The sequence below is a fragment of the Notamacropus eugenii genome, chromosome X (assembly GCF_028372415.1).
Source record: "Notamacropus eugenii isolate mMacEug1 chromosome X, mMacEug1.pri_v2, whole genome shotgun sequence".
Taxonomy (NCBI): Eukaryota; Metazoa; Chordata; class Mammalia; order Diprotodontia; family Macropodidae; genus Notamacropus; species Notamacropus eugenii.
The window spans coordinates 99,276,527-99,295,851 of NC_092879.1; the positions used below are offsets into that span (position 1 = coordinate 99,276,527).

At 49.0% G+C, this 19,325-nt stretch overlaps 1 protein-coding gene across 3 annotated transcripts in view; it reads left to right on the forward strand.

Moving 5' to 3' along the window:
- The window catches only part of PHKA1 (phosphorylase kinase regulatory subunit alpha 1), a 65,049-nt gene that overhangs the window by 34,071 nt on the left and 11,653 nt on the right, over positions 1 to 19,325 (forward strand). For all 3 annotated transcript variants that reach the window (XM_072626781.1, XM_072626783.1, XM_072626782.1), the window contains exons 15-26: positions 3,430 to 3,539; positions 5,150 to 5,294; positions 6,195 to 6,273; positions 7,160 to 7,341; positions 8,572 to 8,748; positions 10,001 to 10,095; positions 10,489 to 10,628; positions 13,252 to 13,408; positions 14,112 to 14,191; positions 16,298 to 16,376; positions 16,538 to 16,667; positions 18,844 to 18,945. In XM_072626781.1, the coding sequence (XP_072482882.1) occupies positions 3,430 to 3,539; positions 5,150 to 5,294; positions 6,195 to 6,273; positions 7,160 to 7,341; positions 8,572 to 8,748; positions 10,001 to 10,095; positions 10,489 to 10,628; positions 13,252 to 13,408; positions 14,112 to 14,191; positions 16,298 to 16,376; positions 16,538 to 16,667; positions 18,844 to 18,945 (1,476 nt within the window). The remainder of the gene's footprint in view (positions 1 to 3,429; positions 3,540 to 5,149; positions 5,295 to 6,194; positions 6,274 to 7,159; positions 7,342 to 8,571; positions 8,749 to 10,000; positions 10,096 to 10,488; positions 10,629 to 13,251; positions 13,409 to 14,111; positions 14,192 to 16,297; positions 16,377 to 16,537; positions 16,668 to 18,843; positions 18,946 to 19,325) is intronic.

Genomic DNA, 19,325 nt, shown 5'->3' on the forward strand with positions numbered 1-19,325 from the left:
AGTTTTCTCAGCCGTAAAATGGGAAATAATAATAACATCTATTTCACAGAGTTATTGTGAGGATCTACTGAGATAATATTTGTAAAGTGCTGTTGAGATGGTAGCTATTATAATTGCTCTTACTTATTGATTGGAGATTTGGGTTGTTTTTGCATGTAATTGGGGAAAAATAAAACACAAAGAATTCAAAAAAATTTTAAAAGGAAGAAATAAATAAAGAAACGAACTTCCAGAGCATGAGAACACAGCTGGAGAACCACCCCTGGTTGAGAAGCTGACTTTCATATGCTGTCAGAAGCAGCAGTTCCATCACCTGCTTTGCCTTAATTGTTTTTCTTTACTATAAAGGTAAATAAAATGTGGAGGGGGGGGGAGTTCAGAAAATGCTTGTAGAATAAAATATGAAAGGTGTCAATAACATTTTTAAAGTTAATATCTACTCCACATATAGCCAAAGTGGGGAAAAAAACATGGGCAGAGGGTACCCACTAGGATGCGCCAGGCAAGCAATCTGTGCCTAGACTTCATTTAGGCTCCCTGGTGGCCATGAGTGGGAAGGCCAAAGCCAGATTGACTCAAGAAATAGAATGAGAACTAGGGTGGCAAGCAGGGAGCTGGGGAGCTCATGGGCCCCCCCCCAAGGGCTGAACCCCTCACTCAACCACAGAAAACAAGAGCAGTCTGGCAGTGAATGGAATGACTGGGCTGAAGGAATGCCTAGTGTGAGGCTATACTAGGGTAGGGGTTCAGAGGCACAGTCTATGTTCTGAGATCCCAGACTGATCTCCACGCTTCTGTTTTCGGAGGTAGCCTTAGATTGAGTCTCAGATTTTGCACACAGATTCCTGGACATTATTTTTATAAATTTGATTCAGTTCTCTATATATTTGAGAAATAAGGCCTTTATCAGAAAAGTTTTCTTCAAAATTTTTTTCACAGTTATAATTGCTAAATGTATTTCCATCCATCCTGTTCCCCCTAGTTTATTCTATTCTCTCTCTCTTTCACCCTGTCCCTCCTCAAAAGTGTTTTGCTTCTGAATACCCCAGTCCCAATCTGCTTTCCCTTCTATCACTTCCCCTTTCTCTTCTCCCCTTCCCCTCCTACTTTACTGTAGGGTAAGATAGATTTTTATACCCAATTGAGAGTGTATGTTATTCCTTCTTTGAGTCAATTCTGATGAGAGTAAGGTTCACTCATTCCCCCCCATCTCTACCATCTTCCCTTCCACTGTAAAAGCTTTTTCTTGTCTCTTTTATGTGAGATAATTTACCCCATTATACCCCTCCTTTTCCCTTTCTCCCCAGACATTCCTCTCTCACCCCTTAATTTTATTTTTTAGATATCATCCCTTCATATTCGACTCACCCTGTGCCCTATGTCTATATATATACTCCTAACTGCCCTAGTAATGAGAAAGGTCTTATGAGTTACAGATATCATCTTCCCATGTAGGAATGTAAACAGTTTGACCTTATTAAGTCCATTATGATTTTCCTTTCCTGATTACCTTTTTATGCTTCTCTTGAGTCTTGTATTTGGAAGTCAGATTTTCTATTCAGCTCTGTTTTTTTTCTTCAAGAATTCTTGAAAGTACTCTATTTGATTGAATGTCTGTTTTTCCCCTGAAGAATTATACTCCATTTTGCTGGGTATGTGGTTCTTGGTTGTAATCCTAACTCCCTTACCCTCTAGATATCATATGCCAAGCTCTCCAATCCTTTCATTTAGAAGCTGCTAAATCTTATGTTATTCTGACTGTGGCTTCATGATACATGAGTTATTTCTTTCTGACTATTTTCAATAGTCTTTCCATGACCTGGGAGCTCTGGAATTTGGCTGTAGTATTCCTGGGAGTTTTCCTTTTGGGATCTCTTTCAGGAGGTGATGGGTAGATTCTTTCAATTTCTATATTACCTTTTGATTCTAGAATATCAGGCCAGTTTTCCACAATAATTTCTTGAAAGATGATGCCTAAGCTTGTTTTTCATCATGGCTTTCAGGTAGTCCAGTAATTTTTAAATCATCTCTCCTGGATCTATTTTCTAGATCAGTTGTTTTTCCATTGAGATATTTCATGTTGTCCTCTATTTTTTCATTCTTTTGGTTTTGTTTTATTGTTTCTTGATTCTTCATAAAGTCATTAGATTCCATTTGCTCAATCCTAATTTTGAAGGAATTATTTTCTTCAGTGAACTTTTGTGCCTCCTTTTCCATTTGACCAATTCTGCTTTTTAAGGCATTTTTCTCCTCATTGACTTTTTGTACCTTTTTTCTTTGCCATTTGGCCTAGTCTGTTTTTAAGGTGTTATTTTCTTCAGTATTTTGTGTGCATTCATTTCCTTTACCAAGCTGTTGACTCATTTTTTCATGATTTTCTTGCATCACTTTTATTTCTCTTCCCAATTTTTCCTCTGTTTCTCTTACTTGATTTTCAGAATCCTTTTTGAGCTCTTCCATGGCCTGAGACCAATTCATATTTTTTTCTTGGAGGCTTTAGATGGAGGAGTTTTGGCTTTGTAGTCTTCTTCTGAGTGTGTTTTGATCTTCCTTGTCACCATAGTAACTTTCAGTAGTCAGAGGTTTGTTCTGTTGTTTGCTTATTTTTCCAGTCTATTTCTTGACTTTTAACTCTTTCTTAAAGTAGGGCTCTGTTTCCACTGTGGAGGGCTCACTGTCTCAAGCATCAGGGGTTTTGTGCAGTTGTTTTCAAAGATACTTCTAAGGACCTGTAGGTTTTCAGTTCTTCCAAGGTGGTGTCCTCTAAAGAGAGGTGTGTCTACTACTCTCCTGGCCCATGCTTAGTCTGTGAGCAACCACAAACACTCTTTTCTGCCCTGGAACTGTGAGGAGGGTCCCTGCTCCACTATGGCCACAACTCTGGTATGCTCATGCTTCTCCTTGCCCTGGGACCTAGGGCAAGCACCTAGCACTGTGACCTGGGTCTGAGTATGGGAAAAGCAGTAGAGCCTTGCCCCCAGTATCAACAGAGAACCCTGTAACCTCCTTCTGATCAGTTGTTCAACCTCCTTACCATCTGTGGGCTGAGAATTCTAGAAGCAGGCGCTACCCTGATCCCATGGCTTCCAAGGCCTGCCCCTAGTTTGTTGGGGTCTGGTCTGCACTGGACTATGTTCCACTCTCACGCAGGTGCAACAGACCTTTCCTGCCAACTTTCTAAGTTATCTTTGACTGGAAAATTATTTCACCCCATCCTTTTGTGGGTTCTACCTCTCCAGGAATTGTTTTATGGTATTATTTAAAGATGTTTGAAGGGGTTCTGAGGAGAACTCAGGCAAGTTGCTGCCTTTTCTCTGCCATAATTGGCTCTGACTGAAGCTCGATTTTTATTATTGTGGTCCTTGATCACATAACAACAAATTTTCAGCCTAATAACACCATGGTAACAATTTCTCAATCCTGTCTTAGGCCGCAATAGCCGGATGAAACTCAGTGGAAGACCGTACCGACACATGGGGGTCCTAGGAACATCTAAGCTCTATGACATTCGCAAAACCATCTTCACTTTCACACCACAGGTGGGTAGAATGGGCTGATGAAGGAATGGGGCTTAGATAGCCATTATATATACTAGCCAGGAAGGCATGAAGTTCTTGCTCTCTAGTATGTACGAACACGTTACATACAGGATGAATGGGAAAGAATTAGGAAGGACTGGAAGAAAGGCTTCCTATAGAAGGTAGTTTAGCTGGGACTTAAAAGAAGCCAGGGAAGGCAAGAGACAGTAGGGAGAGTGTGCCAGACCTTGGGGACAGCCAGAGAGAATGCCTGGAGCCAAGAGATGGAGCATCTTGTTGGTAGAAGAGCCAAGAGGCCAGTGTCACTGAACCAAGGAGTAGATGTCAGAAAGAAAGATGTAAGAAGACTGGAAAGGTAGGGGGCTAGGTTATGAAGGGCTTTGCTCCTGGAGGTGATAGGGAGCCACTGGAGTTTATTGAGTGGGAGTGGAGAGGCAGGGTTGGATCTGTGTTTTGGGGGGAGATCACTCTGATAACTGAGTGGGCATTGGACTAGGGTGAGGAGAGATTTGAGGCAGACCATTGCCATAGTGTAGGGAGGAGGTGGTGAGGGGCTGTCCTGGGGGGGCGGGGCAGGGTCAGAGGAGAGAAGGGGGCATCTCTAGGAAATGTTGCACAGGTTCACGGGACAGGCTTTGACACCATAGTGGTTGGGGGGTGGGAGATGAGGAGTCCAGGATGACCCCGTGGGGCTGGGAGGAGGATGGTGCGCTGGATAGCAATGGGGAAGGCAGGAGGGGGCAGGGTTTAGGGGGAAAGAGAATGAGCTTGATTTTGGACATGTGCAGTTCAAGATGTCTGAGAGTTGGTGGGAGCTGGGAGACTTTGGGGCAGGATGGGTAGATTTGAAAATCATCAGCATAGAGAGCATCATGAAATCTACGAGAGCTGAGGAGATCACCGGGTAGTCTAGAGGGAGAAGAGAAGAAATGGCCCTGGACAGAGCCCTGAGGGTCACCTGTGATTGGAGGGTGTGATCTGGAGGCAGGGCCAGCCAAGGGGACTGAAGGAGCAGTCAGAGAGCAGAGCCCTGAGGGTCACCTGCGGTGAGAGGGTGGGATCTGGAAGAGGATCCAGCCAAGGAGACAGAAGGAGCAGTCAGAGAGGGAGGAGGAGAACCAGGAGAATCAGGATATCCTGAAAACATAGAGAGGAGAGGATTGGGGGGGGGGGGGTAACCAGCCATGCCAGAGGATGCAGGGAGGTGGAGGACTGGCACCTAAGAGACCACTGGTAACTTTACCTAAATGCACCATGTTAAAGCCCTGATTTTGCTCTTTAGATCAATTGAATATTTCTCTTGTCATGCCAAGCCCTGGGCATTTGACTGAAGCCTCAGAGGTTGTGCCATAAATGCTCGTTAACTGACTGAGTCCTGTGGTCAGCAACACGTGAAGGGGGGGCAGGGGGTGAGGGGAATAGTCTTCTATCCTTGCTCATGGTGCGCATCTCCACTCCCATACCCCTGAAATGTAGTTCCCACTACCAAGTGCCTCAGCAACTTTTAAACGGTGAGTTTGTGGGGCATTGTGCAGCTGTGGATTTGTGGGCATTTCGTCAACAGTATTGAATGCTTGTGATGGTTTCTCTCTCCTTCCTTTTTTCACTAGTTCATAGATCAGCAGCAGTTCTATTTGGCCCTGGACAACAAGATGATAGTGGAGATGCTGCGGACAGACCTCTCCTACCTGTGCAGCCGCTGGAGAATGACAGGCCGCCCCACCATCACCTTTCCCATCCTGCACACCATGCTTGGTAAGAGTTGTAAGGAGCATGGAAGAAATCAGCCAGCTGGATTTCCAGGAGGCTCAAGGAACGCTTGACACCTCTAAGCTCCTGGACTCACTGAGAAGCCAATTGGTCAGTAGAATTCAGTTGAAACAACAGTCCCTCTGGTGACACAAGGCCACCCACTCGAGGGGAGTGCCATTTCCTGAGTACGTTGAATCTGGTTTCTCTTTGGAGGGTCTAGATCTTAGAATTCTGGGCCTGAGATGAAGAGAAATAGAGACCCCAACCCAGGCTCTGCCACATACCCCTCTTGTGACCTGGGCTATCATCAGTGGGGGAGGGGAGAAGCCCTGCTTCCCCACAGAGACTACAATCTGCCTATGACATCTGGTGTGTGTTTGAGGTAGGACTGAACCCAGGACTCCAGCTGGGAGGAAGAAATGAGGGGGAGCCCTGAAAAAGTTCAGGCACACCATAGCTGCTCTGAGGATACTTGGAGCTCTTTGGAATGTTTGTTGGGATGTTTGCTTTGAGGAATGATATCTTAGGGAGGTTCCTAGTCAGGGTTGTCTTGGAATAGCCCAGAATTTCTGGAAGGCTAGCCTAGAAACCATCCTGTTCTCCAGATGTCTGGCCTTGTCTAGAGGTGAGTCCCAGAGTACGTCCTAGGGGTCTGCTCAGGGCCAAAGCTCTGGACTCCATGAGGACCCTGGTATCTGGTTGAGCTGTAGGCATGACCTTGGGAACTCCCATGCCAAGCAGCAGTCAATATCATTACATTGGTGAGCCTTCCAAGGGAGGGTGGTTGCTCAAATGCCACACAGCTCCCTCCCCACTCATCTCTGATATGGCAGTTGAGAACACTTGCTACTTTTTTACAACCTCAAAGTTCTGACACCAAATATGTCTTCTGTCTATATTAAGATGAATCTGGAACTGCCATCAATGCATCTGTCCTGACCATGCTCAGAAAAATGCAGGATGGCTATTTTGGTGGGGCAAGGTAAGTGACCTCTCCTGCTAGCCTGTGGAATAAGAAATGTGGGACAGGATCATAGGCCAGCTTGGGAGAGTGAACAGATCCCTTGGTCCCCAGATGGATCCCGTTCTGATGCTGGGCACTGGATGACTCATAGAACAGATCAAGGATTTGGGTGTTACATGATGAAGGGAGCTGGTCCCCCTAGTTATCTGGCTTCAGTGTTAGAGACAAGACAGGAGATGCTTTTGAGAACAGCCCAAACTGAAAGTCAGAACTCTGGAGTTTGACTCCTGGCCTGTTGACTCTTACTCTAGATCCAAAACAGAAACAGATGCTATAGGGACCAGAGCTTTAGGGATGGAAGGGACCAACAGACCAACCCCCTCCTTTTACAGAGAAGGAAACTGAGACCCAGAGAGAAGTCACTTTGCCAAAGAGGCCCAGACAGAAAGGAGTGAAGCTGGGCTGTGAACGCCCTGGGTCCTTTGACTCCACGTCAGATCCACTTTCCATTCCATTGTACTGTTAGCTCCCAAAGCATGGATGGCCTTGGAGTTCTTTGGGGGATCAGAGCCATAGACTTGTCCTCAGCTGCTCAGTCCTTCTCTCTCTTGGTTCTCTTTGTGACCACAGACATGAGTTTGCTCTGGTTGGAATGAAGCAAAGTTAATTAGTCCGTTTGGGGCTGTCAGCACAGTATGCACTTAACACATTTCCTTCCTATTGGTTACTGACATTTCCCTTGGCCTTGTTGGCGCAGTTTCAGAATCAGTGTAGGGATTATGGTGCCATGGACGCAAATGAGCCCCTACCAGAGGTCCCTAGTCTAAATCTGCAGACCTCCTCTTGGCAACATGATATGTAATACCCTATTACTGTCCTTCTTCTCTCTACCCCTCACTATCAGGGTCCAGGCAGGTAAACTGTCTGAGTTCCTGACGACATCATGCTGTACGCACCTGAGCTTCATGGATCCTGGCCAGGAGAGTAAGCTGTATGGTGGGGATAATGATGATGACGAAGAGGACTACGGTGATGGGGAGTTGTACTTGGGCAGCTGGCTGGCTGGTTCCGACTCCCCCAAGCACGGTAAGTAATGCCACCCCTAGGCAGCAACACCAAATCTCGTCAGTAGCCATTGTAATCTCACTTCCCTGTCTTCACCCTGACTGAATCCATTGCAGTTGCTGCCCTGCTTTGGCATCCTTTCTCTGCAGTCTACTTCTGGGAGAATGTCCCGGGGCAGGAGCTCCAGTCTGGGCAGCTGGACACATCCCTGGCATCTGGGGACAGTGGGGCAGTTTTGCAGCAGGAGGAAGTGGTGGGGAAGGAGATGCAGGTGATCCAGAGTCAGGTGTGTTGTGGGGAGACAGGTAGAGGAAGAGGGTGAGTGGCGATAGCAAGGAAGTCTAAGGTAGAGAAGAGGGAGAGTCTTGATCTTCTCATCTGTGGAGAGTGCGGAGGGGCAGGGTAGGGGCAAGGGGTAGGGTCATCTTTCAGAAGAATCAAGCTAAAGGAGGCAAGGCCCTGAGCCCACAGAGGAGGAGGAGGTGAAAATATCAAACTGTGGGTGTGAAGGAGAGATGCATCAGAAGCCAACTGTGTCCTTCCCCCTTTCCAAGGCTAACCCTGCCACCTGTGCCCTTGATCCTCTACCCTTCTGCCTACCCAAGGCCTCTGTTCCAGTCATCCTTTTCTTGCATATGTCTTCTGGAATTCCCTTGCTCTCTCACCCCGAGCCTGCATCTATCTCACCCTCCTGAGATCTCAGCTGTGCTTTAAGTCCAAACTTCAATGCCATCCCCACTGTCACACCACTGGTGATTGCTCTGTCCAGAAAAGCACTTCTGCTTGAGTCAGAGCGTCTAGACTCCAGTTCTCTTTGTCATGACCTGGTCTCTCTGGGCCTCAGTTTTCTCCTTTATCAAATGAGAGAGTTGGTCAGCCCAGGTGGCTTCTCAGAGCTCTCCCATCTCTGAATCCGGGTCCCTCTTGCATTTTCCATGTATGCTTTGAGGAGAAAGGTTCCCTTCCTTCTCTGTGTTCTAATGATCTCCCCGACTGGATTATAACAAACCAAGAGCAGAGACCATCTCTTGTTTGGATTCCCACAGCAAGGCAGGCACACATCAGTAAGGGGTCAGTGGGTGGTGGATGAATGAATAAACGAATGATTCCTGAATGAGTGAATGTAAATGGATCCACAATTGCTTTCTTCCTGTGAATTTCCAGTGTGGTGTGGGCAGGCCTGCCCTTCGATTTGTCTGGAATGAACTAAGTCATGTTCCTTTTCTCCCTCCTCCCCCATTAACCCTGAAGCTCATGGTGGTGATGAAGTCCTGTGGTACTTGGACCACCTTTTGAAGCACACTGCACCCAAGCCCACGAAGTCCCCTACTGCCCAGCAGGGAGGGCTTAGTCGCTTCCGAACGGCAGTGCAAACAACCCGTGACTTCATGTCCTTAGTGACCAAGGCTAAGGACCTGCATGTACAGAGTGAGTAATCCCATGGCTCCCTGGAGGAAGAGGAAAGGGAGCCAGCCAGGGGCAGTGGAGCTACCTGTGGTCAGAGGGGAACAGAGGATGCCCCTGGGGGAGGGAGAGAGAGCTTTCCTTTGTTCTCTTAGAGATAGTTTCACCAATGGAGGAGAAATGGAACACCATATTGCCAAGATCCACAAAAGGCTGAGGGACACTCAGAGCTTAGAGGGGGCACTCAGGGTAGCACTCTCTGCCCAGAGCCTCACCCACCCTCCCATCCTTCAGCAGGGCCTGTAATGAAGGCTGTTGTCACTCTTCTGAGTCCTAAGGAGAGCCCTAAGGAGTGTGCCCACTGCAAGCTGGGGAAACTCAGCATGCATGGCCTTGCCATGGATAAGCCATTGACCCCCACTACCCAGAGGCACAGCTGTATTGGACATTGGCACCACTGTAGGCTTAGTGTGCAGACCCTGGGGCTTTGCCTCTGGCCAGAGGGAGAGTGCTGAGTGTGCTGAGGGAGGGACTGCCAGCCCACTAGCCTTCAGACGAGGACTGGGGTTCCCAGCTCTGCCACCCCCTGCTTGGGCAATTGTCTGACTTTCCTTCTTTTGTCCTTCTCCCTGGGCAGTGGTTCTGGTGAGTATTTGGATGGCCTCCTGCCCACAGCAGGCTTCTTACTTTGCACTTCATGGGCCTAGCATGGGAACCAGTCACCCCCTTCTTTGTGTGCTCTCACCCAGAAGCACCCGATGGCCTCATAGACCAGGCCAAGAGACAGGATATCAGAAGCTCCTTGCACCCATGGCGAGGGAGAATGACCAAACTCCCTGCTCTCGGTGCAGGATTTTGTGGAAGTGTTTCTGGCCACCTTGGCTGTATTGTATGCCCCAAGCTAACCTGAGTCACAAGACCCACAAGAAAAAATACTGGTTTTGGGGGCAGAGGCCCTATGTTCAATTCTCACCTCTGCTCCCTGTGTGACCTTGAGACAGTTAACCTCTTGAGGCCTCATCTGTAAAATGAGGGGGTTAGGCTTGACAATTCCAGAGGTTCCTTCCCACTCTGAATCGATTCTCCTTTCATTGGAGTTGCTCACCCCAAAGGGCTGGTTTTTCTTGACTGCTCCACAGCACTGCCCAGTAAGTGGGAACCAGGCTTTCTGAAGCAGGGACCAATCACTTTTGGAAACCCAGGGTAGTTTTTTCTTAAGCCCCAACCTGAGTGAAATATTCAGTCTCCCAATGCCTTCAACATCGATTTCTTCCAGATGCTCACATATACCTTCCCACAAAGTTACTGCCGGCCTCCCGGACTTCCTTCAGCTTCCTGGATGCCACGCCTCTCCCTCCCCAAGCTGAGCAGGTAATTGGACAGAAAGCACCCCCAGCCACTGTCACCCCTCTGGGAAACAGGCATTGCTCCAAGTGAGCAGCCATCGCCGTGGCTTTCTCTGCACAACTAGTGGTTCAGGAAGACAGCAATTTCCTTTCATTTGATTTCGCCTAGTTGTGTTCTCTCTGCTTTGGTTGCTGACGAGAGATCTGAGGCACCAGCTGTGTCTGGCTTTGTATTTTCCCCAGATGCTCATACTCATATCAGAGCTACAGACATGGGGATTGGAGGGGAAAGATTGATAGGGTCTAGGGCCTCTGCCTGATTGAAAACCATTTGGGTACCCTTCTCCTCCTTCCCCTCCCCCTCTTCCTTCCCCTCCCCCTTCTCCTTCTCCTTCCCTGCTCCATTCCATTGTTACAGGTTCCTTCTGTCCATGTGGAGATGCACCTTCCCCGGGATGAGTCTGGGGAGATCGACTTCCATGCCCTGGTGGCCCAGTTGCATGAGTGTCCGAGTTTACAGGACCAAGCTGACATCCTCTATGTGCTGTACACCATGAAGTATGTAGCCCTGACTCAGTTATTTTTTAAATTAAATTATTTGATTTGTTTTCAGTGTTCCACAGTCACTTCCATGTATCTTAGATTTTTTTCCTCTCCTCCCCCCCTTCCTCCCTCCCTCCCCACTCCCTCCCTAGGATGGCGCACAATCTTATATAGGTTCTACACATATATTTCAACTCGGTTATTTTGAAGCTTAAGAAGTCCCTATTGGGTGTTGAAGTCTGTTGATGGCACACTGAAACCTATGAGCTTCGCATGTGGGGAGGGCTGGATTACCCATGAGTAAGGTGTGAAATCCAATGGCCTCCTTGTTGGTTTCATTCTTTTCTTGGGCAGAGGGGAGAAGAGAGGCTGGTGAGGGCAGAGCAAGGTGGGAGGGAGGCAGAGTTGGATCCATCTGGGGACCCATGGGTCTTGGGGAGACCAAGCTTCCAGCCAGCTTTGACAAGCAGGAGCAGTGGTGGAAAGAGAAGTGGATTTGGAACCATGAACCTGGGTTTGAATGCCAGCTCTGTCCCTCCCTACCTGTGTGATCTTGGGCAAGGCCCTTTCCTTCCCCATGCCTCAGTTTCCTTCCCCATAAAGTAAGGGAGTTGGACCAGATGGCCTCTGATATCCCTGCCCACTCGCAGTGTCTTATGACTCCTCCACTGGCCCACCACCCCTGCTGACTCTGTTACTTCTTCTTGTTCCTGGCTTGCTAAGCTCTGCAGAAGATCTGGGCATCCCTTGTTGTCTTCTTGTGATAGTCACTGAGTTCTTATCAGGGCACATACCTGGCCAGGCAGGTTGTGGATAGAAAGCTGCATGTGTCTTACAAATCAATGATTGAGATTCTAGTAGGACAGGGGTGGGTCACCAGGGATTAAGACAAGGCTCAGACATAGCTTCCCAAACCTACCCAAGCTTTGGCACATTGGCAGGGGTGCAGCAGTTTTCTGTGTAAATTCAGTGGCTCCCTCTGCAATCTGCCTTATTGTGTGAGAGTGATCTCTGGCTTCCAGTCCAGCTGGCGTGCCAGCTGTTCCTCAGCCTGGCACTCCATACTCCTTCATGACTACCCCCTGTTGTTAGCATTCTCTCCTTCCTTAAATGTCTTAGACTCAGTGGGACATAGATTTAGAACTAAGGGACTTTTGGGGTCATCGAGTCTAATGCTCTCATTTTACAGATGAGGAAAGTGAGGTCTAGAGAGGTTAGGGAAGCCACCAATAAGTGTGTGAGGCAAAATTTGAATATTACATTCTGACGGTGGAGAAAGGTACAGATATAAGTGTATACAGAGTAAATGTAAGGAAAAGAAATTCAGAGATATTAGATGTCAGGCAGGTTGGGAGGGTGGAGGGAGGGTACTAGAAGCTGGCATTTATGAAGTGCCAAGGCTGGGGATACAGAGAATAGCAGAAACATGGTCCCTGCCCTCAAGGAGCTCCCAGGCTAGCGGACAAACTAGATCCAGCCAGAATAAACAGAGGCAATCTCAGAGGGAAGGCTCTAGCAGTGAAGAGGAATGGGAAAAAAAAGGCCTCCTTTGGGAGGTGAGATTTGAGCTGAGTTTGGAGGTGAGGAGGGCATTCCAGGCCCGGAAGACTCTCAGTGAAAAGATAGTGAGTTGCTCATGAGAAATGAGTAAATTAAGGAACTAGGGGATGAAGGTTAATATGTGTGCTGAAGCCCTCTAATACGAGGGCTGGATTTGTGTTTGTGAAGCCGAAAGCCTTCATGCACAAGATGGTGGCTGGAGGAGAGGACTCTCTGAGGGGAAGGACTGGCCATGGGACATGGACAGAGAGAAGGCCAGTTTAGCTGGATTATGGTTCGTGGGAGGGGGAGCAGTGGTCATGGAGGCTGGGAGGGTAGGTTGGGTTAGGCAGGGAAGGGTTAATGGGTTGTGATGGGGTTCGTCATTAAGGGCAGAGATGACCTTGGGAGTAGGTGCTAGGGAATTTCCCCACTGTCTCTTCATGCTGCCTGGAGCTACACTGGTATAGATTTCATTCATTTGAGTTAAAAAGGGTCTTGCTTTAAAATTCAGATTCTTCTGGGATGGTGCCCCTTTCAGATTTGGTTATCCCTTGCTCAGCCTATTAGCCAACGAGGGAGTGGGCATGTTCGCTGTGGAGGGGGTAGGGAAAAGAGCCATGGGACACAGGCCTAGGCAGGGCCATTAATTGCTCCAGAGGGCAGAAGTCTGGGAGCAGAGCTTTGGGTGGTCAGAATTCAGCGGCTTCCTCTCAGTCGCTGCTCTACTCTGCCCTAGAAGGAAAAGTGCCCTCAAAAGAATATAAGCTCCTGGAGGGCAGGGACTGGCTTAGCCTAGGTTTGGCATGTAGTAAGTGTCAATTAACAAATGATTGTGGTGTGATTGAAGGATCTGGCTCCTCGGTGGGCTTTCCTCCACCAGTGCACACCCCAATATCTTGGTGCCTTCGTGTCCTAAGCGGTTTGTGATGAAATCCTCCCCTGGGTCTCAGGGCCTGCCCCAGGTCCCAGTGCATCCTGCTGCCTCCTGGCAGTGGCATCATGTATGCCTCCCTCCCTGCAACAGGTGCATCTCTCTCCTCTGCCCTTTGGCTCACCCACAGATGTTTGTGATCTCCTCCTGTTTTTCCCACCCTAGGGGTCCTGACTGGAACACTGACATCCACGGTGAGGAGGGCAGGACAGTCCGGGAGCTCCTCGCTGCCCTATATGGCAAGGCCGGAGAAACACGTCACTGGGGCCTGATCCGCTATATCTCCGGCATTCTAAAGAAGAAAGTGGAAGCCCTGGATGAGGTAAACCCCACCGCTTTTCTTTGGAAAGGATGTGGGAAAGAAAGCACAGGGAAGGCTCTGAAAAGCCGCCTCTTAGACTTCATTTTGCCCATAGTGCCTGGCACAGTGCTAACCATGTCATCATCACTCCCAAATACTTTCTGACTTGATGTCGCTGTTGGGGAAGGGGAGGGTCTGGATCTGTGACTTCACTGCTATAGGGACCTTCCAGTCCGAAAACTCCTTTTATTGATGAACGTTGGCGATTTGCCTCAAAGTCATTGTCTTGGAGAACTGTCCAGGGTCCCATAGCCAGTGAGTGACAGAGGCAGGATTTGAACCCAGGGCTTTCCTAGTCTGAGGTCAGTTTTCTAGCTGCTCACCCTACCCTGCTTCTCATTGGACAGAATTACTTAAATAACTTTTGGACAGTAGCTTTGAATTGGGAACATTTTTCAGCAACAACAAAGTGAATAATTTGTAAGTCTTTTTTGAAAAGACAGTTTTCCATTAGGGAAGCACATCCATTTCACATGAGGCTGTAGAAGTGGATTCACTCAAAGACTGCAGTTGTCATGTGTATAAGACTGACTTACAGAACTGCTGGGATTGGGGGAGGCCATTGAATGATTTAGGAAGGGCTGAGGGAGGGGAGACCAGGCCTGCTCTCACTAGGCATCCCCTCCGGTTGTTGTCACACTTGGTACATTTGACTGTGTTTTAGGCCTGCACAGATCTGCTGTCTCACCAGAAGCACTTGACAGTGGGATTTCCTCCAGAGCCTCGGGAGAAGACCATCTCTGCGTGAGTCAGCTGGTTGGTTTGGCTGAGGCTGGCTTGCCAGGGTTGGGGAGGGCGTGTGAGTTTGTGTACATGTGTGTGCACGAACGAGCTCACACACGCCCAGTGGGGTAAGTCACAATGATAGCAGGTGCTTTGAGTTCTGGGCCTGATTCTGCCAATGGCTAAAACTGTGACCTTAGTCAGATCACTTCCCTCAGTTTCCTCCCCTGTGAAATGGGATGATCTTTCTTGTGTGTCTCAGGGTGATTGATGATCCAGTGAAATGAGGTTCAAGAGGGTTCTTTGAAGTCTCTGTGGAGCCTTCCAGGGATCAGGGTGGGGTGAGAATGAGGCTCCTGGTAGAGCAGTAGTGTGGCCATGTGTGGTCACCACAGGACAAGCAGGCACTAGGGGCAGAATACTGGTCTGGAGGAGCCTGGAGCTATGCTCCAGAGGGGAGGAAACTAGGAGTGGGGGTGGGGTAGGGGACTGAGGAAGGCCATGGACTGGGCTGGCATAACAGGCTAGTGAGGCACCTCCTACTGCCCCTGACTAACTCTTCTCTTGCACTGGCCACTCTGGGCCCACCTCACCTGGACTGTGTGGGGAGTTCAGACTGCCTCCCCTGCTCTCCTTCCCATATTCTCTGAGGTGGGCCACAGAAGCCTAGGCATTCAGGCAGTATATCACATGGCCCCTGAAGTAAGCCCAGCCCATTTATGCAAAAACAGAAGCATCTTCTGGGGTTGTGTATCCTGTATCCCTGAATACATATATCTGAAGACTCATTTTCCTGAGTTCAAATCTGGCCTCAGACACTAGCTCTGTGACCCTGGGCAAGTTACTTAAGCCTGCTTGCCTCAGTTTCCTCATCTGTAAAATGAGCTAGAGAATGAAATGGCAAACCACTACAGTATCTCTGCCAAGAAAATCCCAAATGGAGCCATGGGGAGTTGAACACAACTGAAAACTACTAAACAACAACAAAATGTATATGTGCCTGTGCGTTATACATGTATGTGGCACGTGTATACCTATACTATGTGAAGGATCATGGTCTGTCTGAAATTTAGTAGATAAATCCTAGAGAATTGCCTAAGGCCCATAAAGATTAAGTCCCCTGGGTCACCTAGCCAGTGCCAGAGGCAACATTGAAACCCAGTTTTCCTGATTCCAGGCTGAGAACTCTGTCTCTACCCTATAGTGCACCATAATTAACTGATCAAAACACAAGAGACACCTAAAACAACAGGGACTCTCCAAGTCACCCATGAAGCCTGGCCTCATCATGGCTTGGATAGACAGCAGTGCCAGGTGTTAAGGGGTGGGAAGGCCAAAGAACAGGAATGTTGCTTTGGGGAGATTGGAGTCTGAAAGGGGAGCACAGAAGTGGATGCTACTGTATGAGGGAGGAAAGCCCCTGGTACCCATAATGCTTCTGAGATGGCAGGGGCAACCAATGAACCCACCTGGGGCAGGAAGACAGAGGGTGAGGGGCACCAGGAGAGGAGGGGTGTCAGAAATGGAGGTAGGATGGGAGGGGCCCCAGGTTCAAACTCCCAGTTGGAATTTGGAGCAAGCTCTAGTGGGAAGCCATTGTGCAGTTCATGGAAGGCTGTGGCTGGTTTCTGTCATGAGATGAAGCAAAGCCAGAGAAAGCTGGAATGCCAACTGGTGCCCATGCATTGCTCTAAGACCTACAGAGAGGAAGTGACTTGCATAAGAGCACACAATTAGGCATGGAAGCCAGGCTGCCTTCTGGGGCTCCATGGCTCTGAGAGGCATAGTTTTAGAATTTGAAGGGATCTTCGAAATCATCTCATCGGTGAGGAAACTCCACGCCTCACGTAGAGTGTAAGTGACTTGCTCAAGGTGACACAGAGGCAAGATCTTCCCTGGGGGGAAAGAGCTGTTGTAATGTGGAAGGTGATTCTGAGAACAGAGGGGATGAAGGAGAGGCACCAAGAAAGAAAGATGTGATGGTGGCAGCCTTGGAGGCTGAGTTGGGGGCCTGAGGCCCAATTCCTTCACTCACTGTCTTCTTTTGAATGTGCTGGATTTGGGGATGGGGGAAGTCCCGATGAGACAAGAACATTCTTTGCAATGATGAAAGGTTTCATCCCTTAGTCCTCTACCCTATGAGGAGCTCACCAAGCTGATCGATGAGGCCAGTGAGAACGATGTAAACATCTCCATCCTCACACAGGTGAGCAAAGTGGCCAAGCCTGGCCTGGTGACTAGCACCTTCAAGGCAGAGTCTGCTTCCTTGTTGGTTGCTGAGAGCCCCAGAGTCAGTCAGCAAGGAGCCATGGGCCCCTGACTTCCCTGCTCTTGTCTCCCCTCTCGTCTGAACCGTTGCGTGTCCAGGAAATCCTGGTGTACCTGGCCATGTACATGCGGACTCAGCCCAGCCTTTTTGCGGAGATGTTCCGGCTCCGGATTGGTCTCATCATCCAGGTGATGGCAACAGAGCTGGTGCAGTCTCTTCGCTGCTCAGGTATCTCATTCAGCAGCCCTCTCCCGGGGAGCTTGCTTTTACTTTGGTTCTTTAGCCTCTTGGTTCCAGAAGAAGGCAAAGAAGCCTGTGCATCTGCTGCCCATAGTGCCAGCTCCCAGATTGCCCCTGCTAAGCCTGCTCCTATGCCAATTGCTTACTACTTTGTCAAACATTGGCAAGGGACTGGTTGGGCATAAGCTGTGAAGGAAGAGGAGGTTCCACAATCACTTGGAGGGTCTGAGCCCGGACGACTGGCATAGTAGTAATTTAATCAACAAAAGTAGAGACCTAAAGGGGAGAGGAAGATTTTGAAGGAGGGTGGATGAATTCCACTTGGGGGACCTAGTCAGAAGTCCTGGTGGGGGATACCCCAGCAGGCAATTGGAACTATGGGACTGGAGCTTTGGAGGAGAGTGGAGGGTGAAGATCCAGATTTGAAAGTCTTCTGCCTAGAGGTGCTCACTAAAGCCAGGGCAGTAGCTGAGATTTCTAAGATGGGAGGGCCAAGGACAGAACCTTGGGAACCTCTGTTCATCCACGTGGAAGGTCAGAAAGATGAGGTTAAGGGAGCAGCTCCAGCCACTTGGAGCATGTTTCCTGGTGCCAAAGCCTGGCTTCCAGTTCCCCACAGGATCAGACCCAAGTTTCCAGTTTCCAGGTTTGGGTAGTCCAGGCCACAACCCCTTAACCCATTCTTCCTGATGTCAGAGTCACAGACCTGTCCCTGGGATACATGGGAAAGAACACGAACTAAGTTAGAGGGACTATGTGCCAATCCCACTTCTGCTACTTGCTACCAGCGTGTTCCTAGGCGAGCGACTTAACTTCTCGAGGATGTTTGCCCACGTGCCACATGAGGGGAGTTACAGTAAAGGAGGAGAAGCAGAGTGGATGGCCAGCTGGCCTCGGAGTCAGAAAGGCCTGAGTTCTACTTAGGTCACCTCCTGGAAGTGGAACCCTGGGCAAGTCCCTTCTCCTCTCAGTGTTCTGTTCAGCTCTCTGAGACCATACATTGAACAGAAGATGATGAGCAGCACTGGTGGAGAGTTTCCTTACCTGGGAGTTCCCTAGACCAGGAGTGGGGAACCTGCAGCCTCAAGGCCACATGTGACCTTCTTGGTCCAGAAGGGCAGCCCTTTGACTGAATCCAAACTTCACAGAACAAATGCCCTTAATAAAAGGATTTATTCTGTAAAACATGGACTCAGTCAAAAGGCTGCACCCAAGGACCTAGAAGGCCACATGTGGCCTCAGTCGCAGGTTCCCTGCCCCTGTTCTAAACCATTGAAATTCCAAGTCCAGTCCTTGGCCCATATACTAGGTAATGTCTAGGTCCCTTCCAGGTAGATAGGTGACACAGTGGATAGAGTACCAGGCCTGGAGTGAGGAAGACCTGAGTTCAAACCCAGCCTCTGATACTTACTAGCTGTGTGACCTTGGATAAGTCACTTCCCCCTGTTTGCCTCAGTTTCTTCATCTGTGAAATGAGCTGGAGAAGGAAATGGCAAAGCACTCCAGTCTCTTTGTCTAGAAAACCCCAAATGGGGTCACAGAGAGTTGGAAATGACTGAAACAAATGACCCTAAAGCATGGGATGCCTTGATCCCATCAATTCTTTTATCCTTCTCTGCAGCATCTCTAGTTCCAGGAAGTCATGAAGAAGTAGTGCTAAGGAGAAAAGACAAGAGAATCCAATGCACAGCATTAGCCGGGCCCAATATTCCCATATACCCAAGAGCAGTATCTGTTTTGTAGAGTCTCATATGTGTGTGATGGGTTTCTTTTTGTGCCTGTGTCCTCAGTACCTGGCAGAGGACCTGGCACAGAGTATAAGACCAAGCCTGTGATTCCCTGCTATTGGGAATTCCCTTGACCCATGTAGATCAGTGCCTTCCATTCACTGTCTAGTCTCAGTGTGCTTCCCAGATTGTTGAGAGGTTAAAGGGCCTGTCCAGCATCACACAGCCAGGAGGTCTCAGAAGCAGGGCTAGAATTTGGGTCTTCCTGAGTCGAGGCTGGAGGTGAGCTCTTCAGCCACCTTTAACAATGCTTCTGGAATGATTGAAGTGGTGCAGTCCAGTGGATCATGAAAATGGATCCTGAAGGAAAGTGGGGAAGAGGGGGAGGAAGCCCCAATGGCCCCCACCCCCTCCATCTTTGGGTTTCTCCTGTGCAGCTGAAGAAGCCACAGAGAGTCTGATGAACCTCAGTCCTTCAGCCATGAAGAATCTATTACACCACATTCTCAGCGGCAAAGAGTTTGGCGTGGAACGAAGCAGTAAGTCTGAAGTGCTCTAGTCCATGCCAGTTTGTCCAGAGGGGACCCATTTTGTGGCTATCATGGTAGGAAGTTGGGGGGGAGTGTTTCTGCAGCTCTGCCCCCAGGAGACCCAAGCACTGAAAGACTCTGGGGTCCCAGCTGGTGGGCCTTCTCACCTTTGCCCCGGAGTTCCAGACTTTAGCTGTTTCTCCATCTGTGCCTGCGGTTTTGGCAGTAGCCAAGATGGCAGCAGCTCATGCCAGGCAGTTAGAACAGAACAGTTACTCAGCTTTGTCATGGTGCCAGGTGGGGGAAGAGGGTGAGAGAAGACAGTCCAGGACAATCAGCCACATTCTACAACAGCAAGTGCTTCCTACATGGCCCCTATCTGCCAGCCT